Source organism: Typopeltis vanoorti, chromosome 1 (genome assembly GCF_054136105.1).
Source record: "Typopeltis vanoorti isolate ZY-2024b chromosome 1, IOZ_Tvanoo_1.0, whole genome shotgun sequence".
In the NCBI taxonomy this organism is placed as follows: domain Eukaryota; kingdom Metazoa; phylum Arthropoda; class Arachnida; order Uropygi; family Thelyphonidae; genus Typopeltis; species Typopeltis vanoorti.
In genome coordinates, this window is record NC_143549.1 from 190,928,677 (window position 1) to 190,948,354 (window position 19,678).

Here is a 19,678-nt window from a genome sequence, read left to right on the forward strand (position 1 = left end):
CGATTCCTAAATTTTACTCACGTGCTTACTCTGACTGTTAAAGGTTAATACTTGCTAAAAGAAATGAATCCTCTAATTTCTTTCTGGGGCCGTCTCCTCTTCAGATATTGACAAATTAATTTTTTAAAGCTGCGCCAGCCAATATCTTAGAATAAAGGGGACTCTTATTCAGGGAGACTTTTCCAGACTTTTGGTGCACATAGGTGAATAAATTTAGTGCTTAAACTCATAAATTAAATGCTTTACTGTGGCTAAGTAAATTCTGGTTTGCAGTCGTAAGCTCTATAACAACATATTATACCCTTCTTTCAATTCTCCCCTGCTATGGTTCAGATTAATGAGTGGTAGTTTTGATTCACATCACAGGCAAAAACTCAGGTTTAGAAGAAAAAACATGTTTATTGGAATCTAAAGACATATACACTTAGACCAATCTTACTTTCAATTAGTTCAATGACATGCTAAATCAAACTGTATCCAACTGATTAATACTCTAATGCATGAACAATAAATCCTTCTTTTAAGTTAGATTTTAACACACACAATATATACATTATACACTTCTAATTAACATTCTACCTACTATTTTCGCACATTATACTAGTCACAATTGTCTATAATCATTCCAGACAATTTGTCTTATGGACATTAGCCACTGCTAAATAATCACTTAAAGTTCTTAAATACTGTCCATACTGGATTATTACACTACAATGATCTTTCCCTTTTACTGACTGGGTAATTATACAACAAAATCTGTACTTTACCATTTCTTGGGGCAGGATCTCCAGGTCCGTCTGAACTGTCCTTTGTTTGAATTACCTCTCAATACTTCCATAAGCCTGCGTCCACGTGATGGGTCACTATAGTCATCAGATTAAGCTATGCTCTGCACCTGGCGTTGTTCCCGCATCTATTCTGAACTGTTTTGGGCCATCCTCGTTTCTACTGCCGGTTCACAGGATACGTCTGTGATATTATTCCATCGGAATTTTCAGCGAAGGAGTGAAGACAGCATATGCCGACATCTCAGGCTTTAGTACTGGCAAAAATTCAGATATCAAAGGGAAAGGCACACCATCTGATATTATACTATCGCCAAGAAACGCCATCAGGAACTTCCGGTCCATGGGAGAAGTCGAATCATCATCCAGCAAAATAGATGAAAAAATGCCATGAGAAAGGGGTGCAAACCCTTTTTATTCTCCCTTCACTTCCCCCCTTTTTAGCACCCTGTTACTAGCTGTGATAGCGCTCTCTTACTTTCTGCAATCTTTCTTTTCCCGCCCACTACTTTCTTCGTCCACGGGAATTTCGGCACATCGCGAGATCTCTAGCATCATCTTCCGGGAAATGAATGTGCGTCGATATCCAAGACTGCCAATGCCTCAGGCCTGCCCATGACCTTTGGACTATTGTTTACATCTAATTTACCCATTCACTGTATACATGATGTATATAGTAATATTATATAACATATAATATTAATTTATACACAAAGTTCTTTACGTGGTGTTATAATTCTAGAAAAGGAAGCAATTCTATTTCTATTTACGGTTAGTACTTTATTCCTTCTGCTCGAGTATAAGTTTTTTCTCTAAGCTGATTTTTCCGACTTGTTAAAATCCTGAATGAATTGTTTCCTTTTAAAAGATCTTCATTCAGGATGTAACATTATTACTTAAAAAAAATAAGAAAAAATGTTTATTCAAATCAAATCCTCTGATGTTATTACCAGAACCAATACTTTTAAACTCCAGGTCCCCTTTTATGACATACATTTTCAGGTAATATGCTGCTTAGTAACTTTATAAATTTCCTTTTTTCCCCCATCTTCCCATGTTGACTTTCCTCATTGTAATCTATGTTTCCATAATAAAAAATCTCCCATAATGGTTACTTTTACTGTTCTCATTGAATCAATTCATCACAAATTCATTGAAGTAATTCATTTCATTTTAATTTTTCCTCTATAGACAACTATATATTTTATCCTGCAGGCAGACTGAAATACTTTCTCTCCACACAGATAGATACGCCTTCTCAGACTCTGCTACTGCTTTCACGATAAGCTTCTGCTGTTAATGGAAATGCTATCATCAGCAATACCTATCCTTGCCACTACTGTTCTCTCAATGCTTCTTTAAAATATTATATCCCTCGCATTTTATCTCTGTGACTATATCCTCCTCTAACAATGAAATTCCATTAATGCTTATAATTTTATTTTTAGCAAAGTCAATGATTAATGCCAAGAATTCTCTTATTTCTGATGCTTATGGCACTGGTAAATAAGTATAGCAATCTGAGGAAATTCTTAGAATTCATAAATGTCATATTGGATGAAATATATCAAATATCTTACACTTCATATCTATGTTATTTCAATGATATATCAATGGTATATTGCAATTTTAATAGGCACTTGGTATTTATGACAACCCTAGCATGTATATATGTCAAGGCTAGTTGGTTGGTTAATCAAAGGAATTCATAAAAGACAAATAAGGGCTCCTGAGCAGAGCTCATCGTCTTTTGAGCACTGCAATACCAAGAAAACTCTCAGGCCAAAGTGTTTATTCTCATATAGCCTTTGGTCAGTTTCAAAAATTTTTAAATTTCAAAGATGTTTTGTTTACTTTTCTATAAAAGGATATGGATATTTATTATTCTTTTATAAATAATTTCTGATGCCAAAAGGAAGCCTTTTAGACTCTTTTCTTCAAAATATAAGTTAATAGCTTTGACTGTTAAAGTTTAATGAGTTTTATTAACTACAGGTTAATGTGGACTACTGAGCACAGATTTGGTCACCTGGTTTTCTAAAGGATGAAGCGATATTGGCAATTGACTAAAGTAGTTTCTGGTCTCTGGAATGTAAATATGAAGAGTGATAAGATGCAATTTGCAGTCTAGTGGATGAGGAAGAGGGATGATATAATAGACATATAAGTTCATAAGGGGTTATTATAGGATTAACATTGAAGAGGTTTTATAAAATAGTGGGTGAACAAGAGGTCATTCCTGGAAGCTGTATAAGGAGGGTCTGAGAAGCAGGATTTATGCATGGAGAGTTGTGAATGATTAAAATATATTGCCAGAGAGAGTCTGGGGCACAGAATTTGAATGTATTTAAGGCATGGTATGATGAGCTGTGTGTATGACAAAGGAACCTCTCATGATGAGTCTTTGACTCTATGGACTCATAGGATGATGATAATAATAACAATATAATAAGCTGCAGTGAGATGTTGTATAGGATGCCAACTATGGTTTGATGAATAACATATCAAGTATGGATGTCAGTAGGTGGTGGCGGCGGTGGTGGTGGTACATATCGTTGATATTAAAAATGAGACCTCAGATGTTGATAAAGTCAATCTGGAAAAAAAAAATAATGTGGAATTTTGATATTTTGTTGGAATGTTTTTATTTTTAATTTTTGATATTTTTCGAGATTTTTTCTGGTGGCTTTTTATACTTGTAAATATAATAAAATACTTAGGGAAAAAAAAAAGACATATTAAAATTCTATGTTAAAAACATGCAGATCTGCCTGTGCTTGATCTTAGATACAAGATCCTCATTGATCACAGTTATTAGATGAATTCATGCAATCCCTAAGCACATTTCTGCACTAAGGATTGCATAAATGCTAACTTGTGGCATTTTTTTAATATTGATTCTATACACTAGAGATCTAGGGACTGATAGGCATCAGTGCCATATATGGAGTGCAAGCAAGGACTGAGATAGAAGGTTTTTTTTTTTTTTAAGAGTTGCAGGTTATAGTTGTTTGGGAATACTTTTTGAGGAAGACTGTTCCAGAGGAGAAAGGTGGAAAGAATAAAAAAGGATGAATAGAAGCAGGTTTGGTCTATTTGCAGTTGCACAGTAAATAGGTGCTGGGCAGCTGCAGTTCTCGTATTAACAGGTGCAACATGAAAGTGGAGGAATGATGGTTGCCAATCCATTGTGGCAGTGATCATGGAATACCTGTAGAATAGACACAGTGCTGAAACACTGCACCTGTGAGATAGAGGTTGAAGTGAGCATGTACTTAGGCTCATAGATTATTCCTCTCTCTGGGGATAATCTATTAGCCTAAGTACATGCCTCTAGATGGTGTCAAGGATTTTAAGGAAAGTTTTAATTGCACCATCCCAACCATGTCAGCAGAATTCTAAACATTGATAGATTGGGGATTTGTATATAGTGAAGAGTTGGTTGAGTGTAAAACAGGACAATTCATCGCGGGGAGAATTCATCACAGAAAAATTCGCTGAAAATGTTATTCGCTAGAAAATTGAAATGATATTGCATTGGTACCGATATATGAAAAGTAAACACAGTGCAAGATAAATTTCACAAAATATAATTTTATTATGTATCTATGTATTTGTCCGTGCGGTTAGCCAAGTGGCTGGTTGCTTCACAACCATATGCCTGGGAAAGGAGTGTCCTGGGTTCGATTTCCGTCACTGACATAAGGAGCTTAGGATCGTTCTCAGACATAACCAAGTTAGCTAGTCTTGGGCGAGGACTGCAGGGTTTTTCTCCCCAGTTGACATGGAATTTTTTTCCTCCCGCAAGCAGGCAAACTGGCCTTGAGAAGATAAAGCTTCTACAGACATAGGATATACTGGGAGGCATAGGCCAACCACCTTATCCTCATATAACGGTTGCAGTTATAAGGAATAGAAACCCTCGAAACCATAAAGGTAAAATAGGGATAGAGCTATGTATTATTTATTTAGATTTTCATAATATTTTTTATTCTTATACAGTGAAAGTAATATTTTATTGATTGGTGAGTTTCCTAATTTCTGTTTCATCTTAAAATGGTATAAATATTCTTTCTTACTTTGATACTACAGATTCTGTTGATGGAATCTTAATATTTACAAAATTATAACTGCAACCATTATACGAGGATAAGGTGGTTGGCCCTATGCCTCCCAGTGTATCCTATATCTGTAGAAGTGTTATCTTCTCAGGGCTGGTTTGCTGTTTGCTTGTGGGAGGAAAACCCCACATAAACTAGGGAGAAAAACCCTGAAGTCCTCACCCCAGACTGGCTAACTTGGTTATGTCTGAGAAAGATCCTAAACTACTCACGTCAGCAACGGGAATTGAACCCAGGACACTCCTTTCTCAGGCATATGGTTGTGAAGCAACCAGCCACTCAGCTAACCACACGGACTAATACATAGATAGATAATAAAATTATATTTTGTGAAATTTATCATGCACTGCATTTTCTTTTTATATATCGGTATCAATGCACTTCATTTCAGTTTTCTAGTGAATAACATTTTCAGCGATCAATAATTTGCGCAATGAATTGTCCGTGAACCCTGAGGAGGATATCAATGTGATGCATTTATGCCAGGACATAGAGGTAAACATTAATACAGGCAAAGAGATCTGATCTTGTTTGGTGATTTGTGTATTACTGAGGGTAAGGGTCTTGTGCACCTACTCCTTCACTCTAAGCAGTGGAGGAGAAGGTGCAGAAGGAAGGCAAGACTGTGTTTTGATTCCATTGAACATAACAAGGCTGTCCTCGTTACACTGGAGGATAGTATGTAGATCAACGTTTAAGGCATTAACTGTATGGTCTTGTAGCCTGGGATGTCACAGTACTGCATAGTTTGTCAAATGAGTGGGATGAGTAGAGAGTACTATTATCTGTAAAGCTGTGAAATGGGATTAGTGGTTATTGTGTTCAGGAGAACACGATATTTATTTATTTATTTATGTATAGGAGAAAGAGGGTGGGTGATAGAACAGAGCCTTGAGGTACTCCAGCATTGGTAGTGAAGCTCAAAAAGCCATCTACCATAACTAGCAGAGAAAAAACAGAGAGAGCTGGCTACCCAATTACAGAGGGTAACAGAGAGACCAAAGGATGGCAATTTGTTTAGCAGACCTTGAAGCTATCCTCAGTCGAAATCTTTGGAAATGTCCAAGACAACAGCACAAGTTTCTCTGAACTTTTCCATGGTATGTGTCCAGAGTTGAGTGATGTAAACTACAAAGTCAGCTGTGGATCTTAAATGGTGGAATCCGTACTGGTGGTTGCTGATTAATTTGTGGGCCTCTAAGGTGGAGGAGTTGGCTATTGATGACTTTTTCCATTCTTTTGGAAAGGACAGAGGAGATGACAGTTGGTTGGTAGTTTGACAGTAGACTTCTATCATCCTTTTTTGGAATAAAATGGATATGAGATTGCTTCCATGCATTGGGATAAGTACCAGATATGTATAATAAATTATAGAGATGATGCAGTATGGGCATTTGCACTGGAGCACAATGTTTGAGAACAATTGGGGTAAATGCCATCAGGACCAGAAGATGTTTTAGTACTGAAGTTATTTAGTAGTTTTTGGATGACTTTTTGCTGAAAAACTATAAAAGGCATGCGGCACTAGGATTCTGGTATGGTAGGAGTGATTTCCCTTGGTTATATCTATGCAAAAGTTTGAGGAAAAGAGTGATGTCAGGAGGTCAGCTTTATCTTTGAGTGAAGCAACAGCGGTTGCCATCAGGATGAGAGAGAGGTGGAAGTGCAGAAGAGCAAAAGTTGTGTCCAATGGCCTTAGCATGTGACCAGAAGGCATTGCTTCCATTTGGACAGGAGGTGAGTTTTCTGCTGGTTGCCTTCAGGAAATCGGATTTGGACCTACTGATGACTGATTTACATATGTTGAATGCTTTTGTATAGGCAGAGTATGAAGCTGGTGTTCTTGATGTGAGCCACATGTGGTAAGCTGAATATTTTTTCTTTGAGTGCTCTGACACATTTTCAGTTAAACCAGAGACTTGGAAAGTGGATGTAGATTATGGGTTGAATGGGAAATGAAGGCCTTCATACAAGTGAGAATAATTTCTGTGACTCATTCATAGCAGGTGTTATTAAGGTCAGGTGAATGGAAGAAATAGTCAGACCAAGGAAAGGAGAAGCAGAAATTCAGGAGGTCATTCCAATTGACTTCTTTGTAGTGCCAGATGATGCAAGGTCAGGAGTGGTTGAAAGGATGTTTTCTGTGCGAGAGGAGACTTGTACCAGATTGTGGTCTGAGTTGCAAGAGGAGAGGTGACCTCTATGGTGAATCTGGAAGGAGAAGTGGTCAAAAAGAGATCCAGAGTATTTAGACAGTGAAGAGGGTAATCAGGGATTTGAGTGGATAGATGTACAATATGTGCTGGTCCATTACTTAAAGCAAAGATTTCTGCTTCTCGTCCTGCTTGGTCGGCGGTGTTGAAGTAGGAGAGCCAGTTAGATTTGTGGATGCTGAGGTTGCCCAGGAAGAAAATCTCACTATCTGGATAGTTGGATTGCAGGTAGTCAAGTTTCACTTGAAGGAATGTGAAGAGATCTGAGTGGTTGTTAGTGTTCGGAGACTAGTAAATGCAACAAATGAAAGTTACTAAATGGGACAAGGAAACCTTGAGCCAGAGAAGGTCAAAAGCAGGGGATTCTAAATTAGTCATTCTCTGGCATGCTATGTCAAATTTTGCAAAGGCACAGGTGCCACTCTTATGGCAAAAAGAAATTGTGAAGTTTGTAGTTTGGGCAGCAGAGGTGAACAGTAGTAGATGTAACTGCAATCTGGGTTTCTGTCAGAAATGAGATGTCTAGTCTGGAAGACTGCAAGTGATGGTGACATCATTTATGTTTTATGTTAATGCCACAGATGTTAGTAAAGTGCAGGGATTGAATATTTAGTGAAGAGATTCTGGTATGCTTTTTTTGTATGTCGTGGCTGGATGTGATGTGACTTTTTTGATGAGATTAGTTTATGAGGGAGATTTGCTTTTGTTGCAGTGTCATTGTTGTTGTTTGTGAGTCTTCATAAGTTTGATTAGATGAAAGGATATAGCAAGGATGTGCAGTGAGAGAAGATAGACTCTTGGACATAGCTCCCATCTAGAGAGAGAGAGAGACCAGGCTCCATGTCATGATGTGGCCTCGAGAGTGCCCCCACAAACCACTACTCGGATGATCTCTACAGCCACAACCTGGCAGAGTATGTGGTAGCGGAATTATGCACCAGTTGATTGGGAAGCCTCCTGACTCCTTACTGACATGTTCAGGCCCATGCACTAACTGATGGTTGGCTGCAGCAGCACCACCACCACCGCTACTATATACTCAAACATACCCTCAAAAAGTATCTAAGTATGTTTGTCATGGCCTTGAAGGGTATCACTCACACTGTAGAAGAGAGAGACAAGGAAGACAGAAATCAGAATCCCTACTCTAGAGACCAAATATGGCATTTTCCACTTCAGACTTCCAATAAGCTGGGTGGTAGTATTTACAACAGGTGATGAACATCTACCATCTAGTGCCTAGATGGCATTTCCTCCAACTATAAAAGGTATCCCTTTGTAGTGGTGGGAATACTTGCTGGTTTTGCCAGAGCCTCCCTTTTGTGGAAACAGGCCAACCATGGGAAGGTAGGGTTGACTTGATAGGGAGAGGCTGTATACTGTGCATCTCTGCCCATCAGAGGCATAACTGACTGCATTATTAGTAAACCTATAGTATATTTGTACAATGGGCTAAGGATTCCCCCCTCCCCCTATTTTTATCAATTTATATACATTAAAAAAAAAAAATCAGCTAACACCTTTTTATTCCCGTATACGGGGAGTAGGCGAGGCCATTTAGCCCTATCTAACTTTTGGAGACTGAGTGGGCAGTTCAATCTCCACTGGTACCAATCAGAGATAGATGGCCCAAGGCTATCACTAATTAAGCGGTACACAGTGAAGAGAGAGACGGCTCAAATGTGCCGCCATCTCGTGGTCCCTAACCCTAACACAATATATTTAATGTCTGAAATAATGTAGGTTCTACGGTCGATTTTCTTGAGTTTACAGGACGAAAAACCCGAGTTTCCGGGAGGAAAACCTGCTTGCCTGTGCCAGAGATCGACTAACTCAGGAACCGGTTGAAAAAAGGCTTAGAAAAATTTCCTCTAGTCGCCGACTAGACTCGAAACCAAGTCTTCCTTCGTGCGGCCAAGCGCGTGGTGTGCAAACGCCACATCCACTGAGCTACACAGGCTCTTTATATATTATCAATGTAAAAATATAAATTAATCTACATTAATTTATTTTTACACACGAGTTGATCGGGAAGTCTCCTGACTTGTTACTGACATGTTGAGGCCCATGACAGGATTCACACTTTCAGCCTGTTGGTTAGAGAGCAGATACACTAACCACTCAATCAACTAGGCCAGGTTTTAGTGACACTTTCACCATAAAACACCATAAACGTGTTTCTCCCAAACTGGCTATTTCACTGAGAATTTTGACCTCTCTCCTGCTAGTACTCATTAAAAGTTTCAGTGTGGTGTCAAATAATTTTGAAGTATAGCAAATTTCATTAATGGAAGGCCAAGATTTTTGTAAACAAAATGAATACCATTCATCTAAGGATACAACTTACACTTGAAACTGAAAATAACAATTGTATCTTATTTATACACATCCATGATCTTTGTCAATATTTACCATCACTTCTTGAGATTTTTTTGTAAGAAAGACACACGTATACAAAGAGAATGCTATATACACATGCTTATAGGGAGAAAAAAAGGAACATGAAAAATATCAACTGCATCCTGAATGAACCTATGGAGCAAGTAAAATATTTCAGTTATTTAGGTAAGATTTTTATTAGCAAAGTTAACAAATTAAATATGGAATAGAAAAGAGAATAAGCATAGTATGGTGGAGATCCAACTCAATAAATTTATATGAAATAAAAGAGAAATTAGCCAAAACAGTACACCAGCTATATACAACTTCTTCTTCTTCTGCAGCTTCTCCCACTTAAGTGGGGTCACTGTTTATTATGAGTCTCCTCCACACCTTCCTGTCTTGGGCTGTCACCACATCCAAGTTCTTCATCTTCAAGTCCTCTTCTACCAGCTCCCTCCATCTCTTCTTTGGCCGCCCACGCTTCCGCCTTCCTTGCACATCCATCTGCATGACCCTTCTTCCCACATATTCGTCCTCCCTCCTCATCACATGACCAAACCATCTCAACCTTGCCTCCTGTATTTTTGCTCCTAAGTTCGTAACTTTCACTCTTCCCCTGACATAGTCATTTCTCAGATGATCCTTTCTGGTCACACCGCACATCCACCAAAGCATTCTCATCTCTGCTACTTCCATCCTGCTAATGTTATTTTTCCTCAGGGCCACAGTTTCTATAGCATATGTCTATAAATTTTGCCTTTCAGATTGATCGGCACCCTCTTATCACATAACACTCCAGCCATCTCCCTCCAGTTCCTCCAACCTGCTTGTATCCTGCATCCCACTTCCTTCTCACCTCCTCCATCTTCTTCCACTGTCGAACCTAAGTATCTAAAGTCTCTCACCTTCCTGATGACATTTCCTTCCAGCTCCAGGTCTGTCTCCTGGCCACCGCCCACTGCGCAACACATATACTCTGTCTTACTTCTGCTCAGTCTCATACCTCTCTCTTCCAGTATACTTTTCTCCATCTTTCCAGTTTAGTTTCCGCTTCTTCTCTTGAATCTACACACAGCAAGATGTCATCTGCATACAACATTGTCCAAGGTGCATCTTCTCTCACCTCCTCTGTTACCACCTCCATCACAATATTAAACAGAAATGGACTTAATGCTGACCCTTGATGCAAGCCAACTGTTACTTGAAAACTTTCTGTCTGTCCCAAACAGGCCCGAACACTTGTCTTCACATTTCTGTACATTTCCTGCACCAACCTGACATATTTCTCCGGCACCTTCTTCTCCCTCAGACACCTCCAGACTTCTTGCCTTGGCACTCTATCGTATGCTTTCTCCAGATCAATAAATACCAGATGTAGCTCCCTTTGTTTCTCTCGATATTTTTCCATCATCTGTCGTAATCCAAAGATAGCATCTGTTGTTGATTTTCCAGGCATGAAGCCAAATTGTTCCTTTGCAATCTCCACCTCCTCCCTCAATCTACCAACAAGAACCCTTTCTAGGATCTTCATTGTGTGGGACATCAACTTTATTCCTCTGTAATTTTTACAGTCTTGTGCATCCCCTTTACCCTTGTAGATGGGAACAAGAGTACTCTCACTCCATTCCTCGGGTATATTTTCCTGTTGGCAAACTTTCATGAACAGGTCCCACAGCAGGTCAATTCCCTCTTCCCCCAGTGCCTTCCATGCCTCCACTGGAATTCTGTCGGGGCCCACTGCTTTTCCATTCCTCATCCTCTTCATGGCCTCCGTCACTTCCATTCTACTGATGTTCTGCACCATCCCCTCAGAAGGCTGCCCATCTCCTCTGTGAGTCCTTGTATTTTCCTCATTCAGAAGTCCCTCAAAGTATATTTTCCATCTGTTTCTTATGTCCACATCCCTCCATAATACTCTTCCTTCAGCATCTTTGATCTGCCTCACATGTAAGATGTCCTTAGCTGCTTTATTTCTACAATTCGCTAGTTGGTAAATTTTTCTCTGTCCTTCCTTTGTTTCTAATTGATCATACAGATCTTGATATGCCATGGCCTTCGCCTGTGCCACAACTCTCTTGGCTTCTTGCTTTCTCTCTTTGTACACCTCTCTGTCCTCTTCCACTCTTGACTCATCCCACTTCTGCTTTGCCTTCCTCTTAGCTGTCACTGCCACTTGTACATCATTATTCCACCACCAACCCTCCTTCTGCTCTCTAATATACAACCAGCTATATACAACACAGTGTTCAAACCAGTTTTAATTTGTATATATAAAACAGTTGATGAAAGATAGAAACCACAACTATAAGAATTCTTCAGAAAGACATAGTCATTGGAATTAATCAAGAATGTGTTATTTTCCTGACAAACAAAAATTTAATTTGGAGAAAAACCGTCGATAGAATAGCGATATATAATCATGTAGTACTATCATTATAGAATATAATTTGATGAACTGCAGTTTGTGGACAGCTTTTCTCTCAGCAAATATTTACTAACTGATATAAGACCTAACACAGAGAGTCAGGAAAAGTGAATTCTGATGGCAGGAATCGTGAGAATGTGTGTAAGAGCAACAATGTTAGGTAACTGTGTTAATGATGTAAGGAACTAGGTAAGAACAGAGATCTGCAAGTTGTCGAACTGTCATGCAGACCACAGACAAGTGTATGCAAAAGAGCATGTAGGTAATTTATTACGTCTGTACATGAATGATAGGAGTATCAGAAACAAAGGGATAGAGTTTGTTGCCTCGGTTAATATATCGGGACCATGTTGTAAGCATTAGTGAAACTTGGCTAGCAGAAGCAGACTCACCAACTGGTATTGAGTGTAAAGAGTACTCTTTTTAGGAAGGATACACAGGATAGAAGAGAAGGGGGCATGCTGCTAATGATATCAAATGTACTGAATCAAGTTACAGTTGAAACCTATCACTGTGGCATTAGTACCAATTTTTCACGTGGCAGTGAGTTTGAAGCCATCTGGTGTGAGGTAGAGTCTAACAAGATTAAATACACAGTGGGATATTGTTACAGTCCTGGTGGATCAGTTGCTACTGATGAAGATGTGCATCAACAAATAAATGCAATGGATGCAAAAAAAAGTAATCATAACGGGGCATTTTAATTATCCGAAAAAACGATTGGATAGCTATGAAATCACATGAAAAGAATGAAATTGAATTTACTGAGCTGTTGTGAGATGACCTCCTCAAGAAGCATGTGGCAGAAGGAACTCAAGGTCAAAGAGTATTAGATTTGATTATAGTGTTCAGAGAGGGTTTCAGTTAAAGATGTAACTATTCTGCCTCTGGTTGGTGACAGTGATCATGTGGTACTCAGTTGAAAAGTGGCTACGTTTATTAATGTTCCATTCAGAAAAGGTTACATGCTGAACTACAAAACAGGAAATTATAACCACCTGAGGAGCATGCTGGGTTCTGTGCCACAGTATCAGTTATTGAATGGGAAGGATATAATCAGTGTGTGGGAAGCATTTAAAAAATACTTGAATAATTATGCCTGTATACAAATGCTAGGAGTATCAGAAACAAAGGGGTAGAGTTTGTTGCCTAGGTTAATATATTGGGACCTCATGTTGTAGGCATATAATGCAATATCAGAATGTGTCCCTAGAGTTCAAAGAATAAATAGAGCAGGAGTGAAATGTATGTGTAATCTAATTAAGCAAGAGATTCATAAGAAAAAGATGATGTGGAAGGAATATCTCATGCATAAGGATGATGTCAGTTACAATAATTATAAGCAGCAGGTCAGAAGAATAACAAGTGTTGGACAAAAAGCTAAGTCTGAGTATGAAAAGAAACTGGTTCTGCAAATTAAAGCCAACCCAAAAGAATTATATTGTTATGCTGCAAATAAAAGAAAGAATGAATATAAAAGAATAACTCTACTGAATGCAGATGGTATGCAGGTGACGGATGCAGAAGTGATTGTTCTAATGAGCAGTCATTATGCTAAAAGTTCTCAACTAAGTGTATGCAACATTGAACTCATTGCTACCTCTTCGCCATATGAGGAAACTTATGTAGATGAGGAAAAAGTACTAGAGCTGTTGCACAAAACTGAATAAGAATTTTGCAATAGGAACTGATGGGATATCAGCACGGATGCTAAAAGAGTGTTCAGCTGAACTGGCTCTTTGCTTGACCAGGCTATATAATTTGAGTCTCAGAAGCAGAAAGATTTCGAAGGAGTGGAAAGAATGTATGGTAATTCCGTTGCACAGGGTGTATCCAACTATCGACCAATCAGTAGCTTAGGAGTTGTGAAGATTTTGAGAAAGTTGGTTAGGTCTCTCATTCAGAAATGGACAGAGAATCTCTACTTTTCAATAAACAGCATGGGTTTACTAAGGGAAGGTCATGTTTCAGCAACTTGCTCACGTGCTATAATATTGTTACCACTGAGAAAGACAACAGGAATGGATACACCATGATACTTTTGGATATTGCTAAGGCTTCTGGCAGAATACAGCATGGAATGCTGTTGCATAAATTGGAGAATATAGGTTTGGGTTATAGAATATTAGTATGAATAAGAGGATAGCTAACTGACAGATATCAAAAAGTGGTATATGGGGGGGGGGCAAATCTGCAAGATTCAAGGTAACCAGTGGTGCCTCAAGGATCAGTCATTGGTCCATTGTTATTCTGTCTATACATTAACGACATTAGGAAGAATTTGACATGTGACATACAGCTATTTGCTGATAATGCAAAGATAGCTACAGGGTGATCTGGAGTGCTGCTGATATGAAGTACTTGCAGAATGATTTTAATAGGCTGGAATTGTGGGCATTTGAAAGTGGCTGTTATTTCCATGTTAATAAATGTCAAGTCATGCACTTTGGTGTCATCAGATATCCAACATTGTATTATATTGGTGAGATTATGCTTGAAGAAACTGATGATGCTAGGGATCTTGGAGTTTTAATAGACAGGAAGTTGAAGTTCATGGGTCATATAGCAAAAATTATGAATGTTCCATTCAGAAAAAGTTACATGCTGAACTACAAAACAGGAAATTATAACCACCTGAGGAGCAGGTGTAATGATGATGAATCAGAGATCACAGAATAATGGCAATGCTGAAAAGAACTTTGACATATAAAGATAAGTCATTTTGCCTCTTTGCAAGGCCTTGATTCTCACTTGGACTATTGTGTGCAGGTGTGGTGATTCTGATACAGTGGAGAGAGTTGTCAAAAATGATATCAGGATTGTGGAATACTGATTATGAAGATAGATTGAGAATTTTTAGACTGCAGACACTAGCAAACAGGAGAAAGGGGGGGTGGGCGATATGATTGAGACTTCGAAACTTTCAAAAAGGTTATACAGAATTTTAGGAGGTGGAATTTTTTATTTAATGGAGTGAGAGAAAAAGACACGAGGGCATCCATGGAAGTTGAGAATGAATGCTGTCAAGAAGGTGGTTAAGGCTAGATTTTTCTCTCATAGAGTAATGCGTGATTGGAATAGATTGCCATTGGATGTTGTGTGTACAAGTAGTGTGAATGAATTCAAGAACAAGTATGACAGCTGGTGCAAATAATATGGCCTCACTCGATGAGTTCTTAACTCCCTGGCGGTCTCTCTTAATAATAATAATTCCTTTCCTGATCTACAAAACGTACATATAAATCCTTGTTATTTTTTGATAATTTGTCTTAAAGTTTTTAAAAAATCTGGTCTCGAGAAACTCTGTTTATTCTGAACCAGTGGCGGCTGGTGAAATTTTAAGTGAGGGTGCTGCCTATACAAAATAAAAATAAAAAAATTATTTTTTTCCTAATCAGTAACCAACTTATTTATTTATTAATAAATTTATTTATTAATAAATTGGTTACTGATTAGGAAAAAAATAATTTTTTTATTCTGTATAGGCAGTAACCAATTGATTAATAAATAAATAAATTGGTTATTGATTAGGAAAAAAATAATTATTTTAAAATTTTGTATATGCAGCACCCCCATTTAAAATTTCACTGGCTGCCACTGTTCTGAACCTAACTTGTTCTTCTACAATTTTTCTTAGTCTCTTCTCAAAGTAAGTACATATATATCTTATTCAGCACTCAATAAGGAACTTTCTCTATAATAATTACATTCAGTTTTATTTCCTGATTTGCAGATGGGTGCTATACATCTACTCCAATCATCTGAAATTCGACCTTCTATCCAAGCCATCTGAATTATGCAACATGGACACTAAAACTTTTATATCTCCATAATGAAGCATTTATAGTTGAATATCATCTACACTAGCTGTGTCCATTTCATATTTCTGAAAGCTTTTTTCACTTCCAATGCCGCAATGTACTTATGATTAAAGTCATTGTTATTTAATAGTTTCTTATCACTAATTTTATTATCTATTCTCAAGTTTACTGAAAAGGTTTTATTTTAAATAGTTACCAAGATTCTTAAGAAAATCTGGAAGCTCATCCACATCTTGGAATACAGCTTCAACTAGTGATATCTAAAAACAGAAAAAAAGAAAAAGAAAAAAAAGAAAGCAAACTTAAACACTTTAATTTAAATATATTCTATTAATACTTAAATTCTAAAACTGTAAAAACTATTTCAAATATAGCTGCATCTAATAATAAAATATTTAATAAAATAATTCAACTCTGAGCTTTTGTTTAGGATGTTGTACACCTCAGAGAGAGCAATACTATACAGAAAGAATTATCAAACAACAAGGTCATTAGGTTTAGTGTGTATCTCAATGTTTAGTAGAAGTGCAATAAATTGTTTATGTGGAAAGTAAATTCTGATAACAGCCAGAAATTGATTCCCACATAATTAATTCATTATTAGCATCCACTCAGGACTTGCTGACCGTGTTTTGGACACCCGTCACAAAATACTCTGTAAGAAAGCCATTATATGAAAGATTATATTTCATATTATACTTTATATAATATGAAATATTATATAAAGAAAGTAAAATATGAGAGATTATTCCTGGAATCAGCCTCAGTTCTAAAAAACTCCCCAAACCTCAACAAATTTGGATGAATGGGACCGCCCCAAATAATGAGAAACTTGCATTCTTAGAACATCAGCCCAACAGCCAAGACAATCCAATTTAGCCCACTAGGGGACACCTTTAAGACTCTAAAATCTACTTCAGTCGTTTTCTTCAGCCATTTTTGCTTAGTGTTAGTGCCTGTGTGCACATATCATTATTTTGTGATCCCTGAAGATGGTAATATAACATTACCAAAATATAGGAAGTATACATTACCAAAATATAGGAAGTATTAATTAAAGTTTTTAATTAACATTCCAGAACACTATCTTTCCCTAAAACCTGACAGTTATTCATTATTAGTATCATCATGCTAATAATGAGCTTCATTAAATTATTTTATTTATTTGGTTTCTAATTTACCTCAATATGATAAAAAAAATTAGATAAGAAGAATGACTATGATGCAAACAATTCAATGCTCAGGCTGTGTAGAAGGAATGGATGTGTGGAGTGAGTTTGAGGGAAGATTGGATTTGAATAAGAGGGATGGCTACACTTGAATGTATGTGGTATATCAGGAATAATGAAGAGGAATGGTGAGAATGTGTGTGTAAGAGCGACAATGTTATGTAACTGTGTTAATGATGTGAATGGGTATCATCATGGAAATGATTATGGGGAGAGAACGATTTTAACTTCGTCTTCGTCCAGTTTAGAGCAATCAAATATGTGTAGAGAACAAGATCAAAGAAGAACAGAGATCTGCAAGTTATCCAGCTGTGTCACACAGACCACAGCACACACAAGAGTATAAAAGAACATTCAGGTAACTTATTATTATTATTTTTATGACTATCTCCATGGAGTCAGCAGACTCATCGTGGGAGACCCAAACTAGCAAAACAATATCGATTATATCTCTTCTTGAATTCATTTACAGACGAAGAACTCACAACTGAGTCAGGCAATGAATTCCACTCATTCACCACACTCCAGGCGAAAAACCTCGTTCTCACACCCTTGTTAACCACACTTTTCTTTAATTTCCAGGGATGACCTCTTGTTCTTCCCTCATTATCATACAGCTGAAACATTTTCCCTGCATCAATCTTATAAAAACCTTTTATTAATTTAAATGTTTCTATCATATCTCCTCTTCTCTGCCTATCAACCAACCTCTGCAATCCACAAGCTCTCAATCTATCAATACAGGGAGCATTTTTTACATCACTCACCAAACTAGTCAACTTTCCTCTGAACCCTCTCCACAACCTCCTCATCTCCAAGGGATCCAGGCGACCAAACCTGAGCACAGTAATCCAAATGTGGAAGTATCAATGCTTTATAAAGGGGAATAATAACCTCTTTATCTCTGGATATTAGTGTGTTCCTCAATAACCACGTAATTCTATGTGTAATCTTGGACACCTTAGCAATGTGTCCCCTGAACTTCATCTCCCTATTCACCAACACCCCCTAAGTCCCTAGCCTCATCAATCTCTTGGAGTACCGTTCCATCAATGTAGTACACAGCCGATAATCTTTTAATCCCAAAATGCATAACCTTACACTTTTCCACGTTGAACTGACATCCATTACCCTTTGCCCATTTTGCCAGCTTATTTAAATCATCCTGTAAACTCTCGACATCAGCTTGATTTTTTATTGTGCTACCCAACTTTGCATCATCAGCAAACAACTGAATATCTCCCCTCAAGCCATTTCCAATATCATTTATGTACAAATTAAACAACAATGGCCCAAGCACAGAGCCCTGAGGCACACGTCACTGGCCACCTGCTTCATCCTGGACTCTGCTCCTCCATACACCACCTTCTGGTATCTCTCCCTGAGCCATTCTCCTATCCATATCACTAGTTTAGTATCCATTCCCATCTGCTCCAATTTGCATAACAGTGTTCCATGGGGAATCCTGTCAAAAACCTTAGCAAAATCCAGAAGTACCACTATCCAACTCAGATGGTGATTGGTCTGTAATTAACTACCGCAGTTTTAGAGCCACCTTTATGCAAAGGAATGACTTTGCCTTCCTTCCACTCCCTAGGGACCACACCAGAGTTCAAACTTAAGTTAAATAACCAAGTAAGAGGCACTGACAATTCCTTTGCATATTCACCACCACCCAAGCTGATATTCCATCTAAACCTACAGCAGTATTTGCATTTAAATTTTGCAATATATTAAATACCTCTGATTTCTTCACTTCAATTCTCACATTATTTATTGCTACAGGTACAGAGATATTCTCACCTGCATGATAGACTTTCAGTAACTCGTCTGTTACATCTGAATTTGTCACCTCAATACCATCAGCACTCACTAAAGTTCTCCTTCCGAAGTCATTCTTCCTTTTACTTAATCTGTAGTTCCAGATATACCTCTTCTTAACAGAAAAATCCACAGACTTTGCAACCTCCCAAGTCAATACCACATGATCGCTCTCACCAATTGGAGGTAACGAGGACACCTTACTTATGCATATATCCTCTGAACCAATGACCAAGTCCAACACCCTCACACCATGTGTCCCTTCAGTTATGTGCTGTTTCAAGTAATTATCTTGCAGAAGATGCATGAACTCCATTTCCTTTTTGCCACGTGATATTTCCTCCTTCCAACTGATATCACCATAATTAAAATCCCATAATAATCACTAAATCTGCACTCGTTGCACTAATTTACTGATGCATGAATTCAATATCCCCCCCCCCCTGTACCCCCCCCTGGCCTATAGCAGCAACCAACTGTATATTTGGTTGCACTGGTCACTATTTCACACCAAACCACCTCAAATGAACTCTCATTCACATATCTATCATCTTGATATACTACTTTCTTTGGCTGCAGCGCATCAGCTATCATCAACAGTACTCCTACTCCTGTTCTATCTTCTCTATCCTCCCTGAAAATACCATACCCATCACATTCAATTCCAGTGACCACATCTTTTGCTGACAGCCAAGTTTCACTAATGCCTACAACTTTTGGTGCGATTGCACTGATCAATGCCGAAAATTCTTCTCTCGTTTCGAATGCTTCTTGCATTGGTATACAAAAATTGTCGATTCCCTTTAGTTCTTGTACCAGCTTTAGAACTGATATACATGTCACTAATTTCAGTAGTCCCATGCCGATTTTTATCCCCTCTA

General features: G+C 38.0%; 1 protein-coding gene across 5 annotated transcripts in view; it reads right to left on the reverse strand.

The window, feature by feature from the left end:
* The window catches only part of LOC150110721 (sec1 family domain-containing protein 2), a 397,942-nt gene that overhangs the window by 193,697 nt on the left and 184,567 nt on the right, over positions 1 to 19,678 (reverse strand). For all 5 annotated transcript variants that reach the window (XR_016549025.1, XM_090400427.1, XM_090400445.1 and 2 more), the window contains exon 12: positions 15,944 to 16,007. Coding sequence is in view for 4 of the 5 variants with exons in the window: in XM_090400427.1 (XP_090256553.1) it covers positions 15,944 to 16,007 (64 nt within the window). In the remaining variant the exon portion in view is untranslated. The remainder of the gene's footprint in view (positions 1 to 15,943; positions 16,008 to 19,678) is intronic.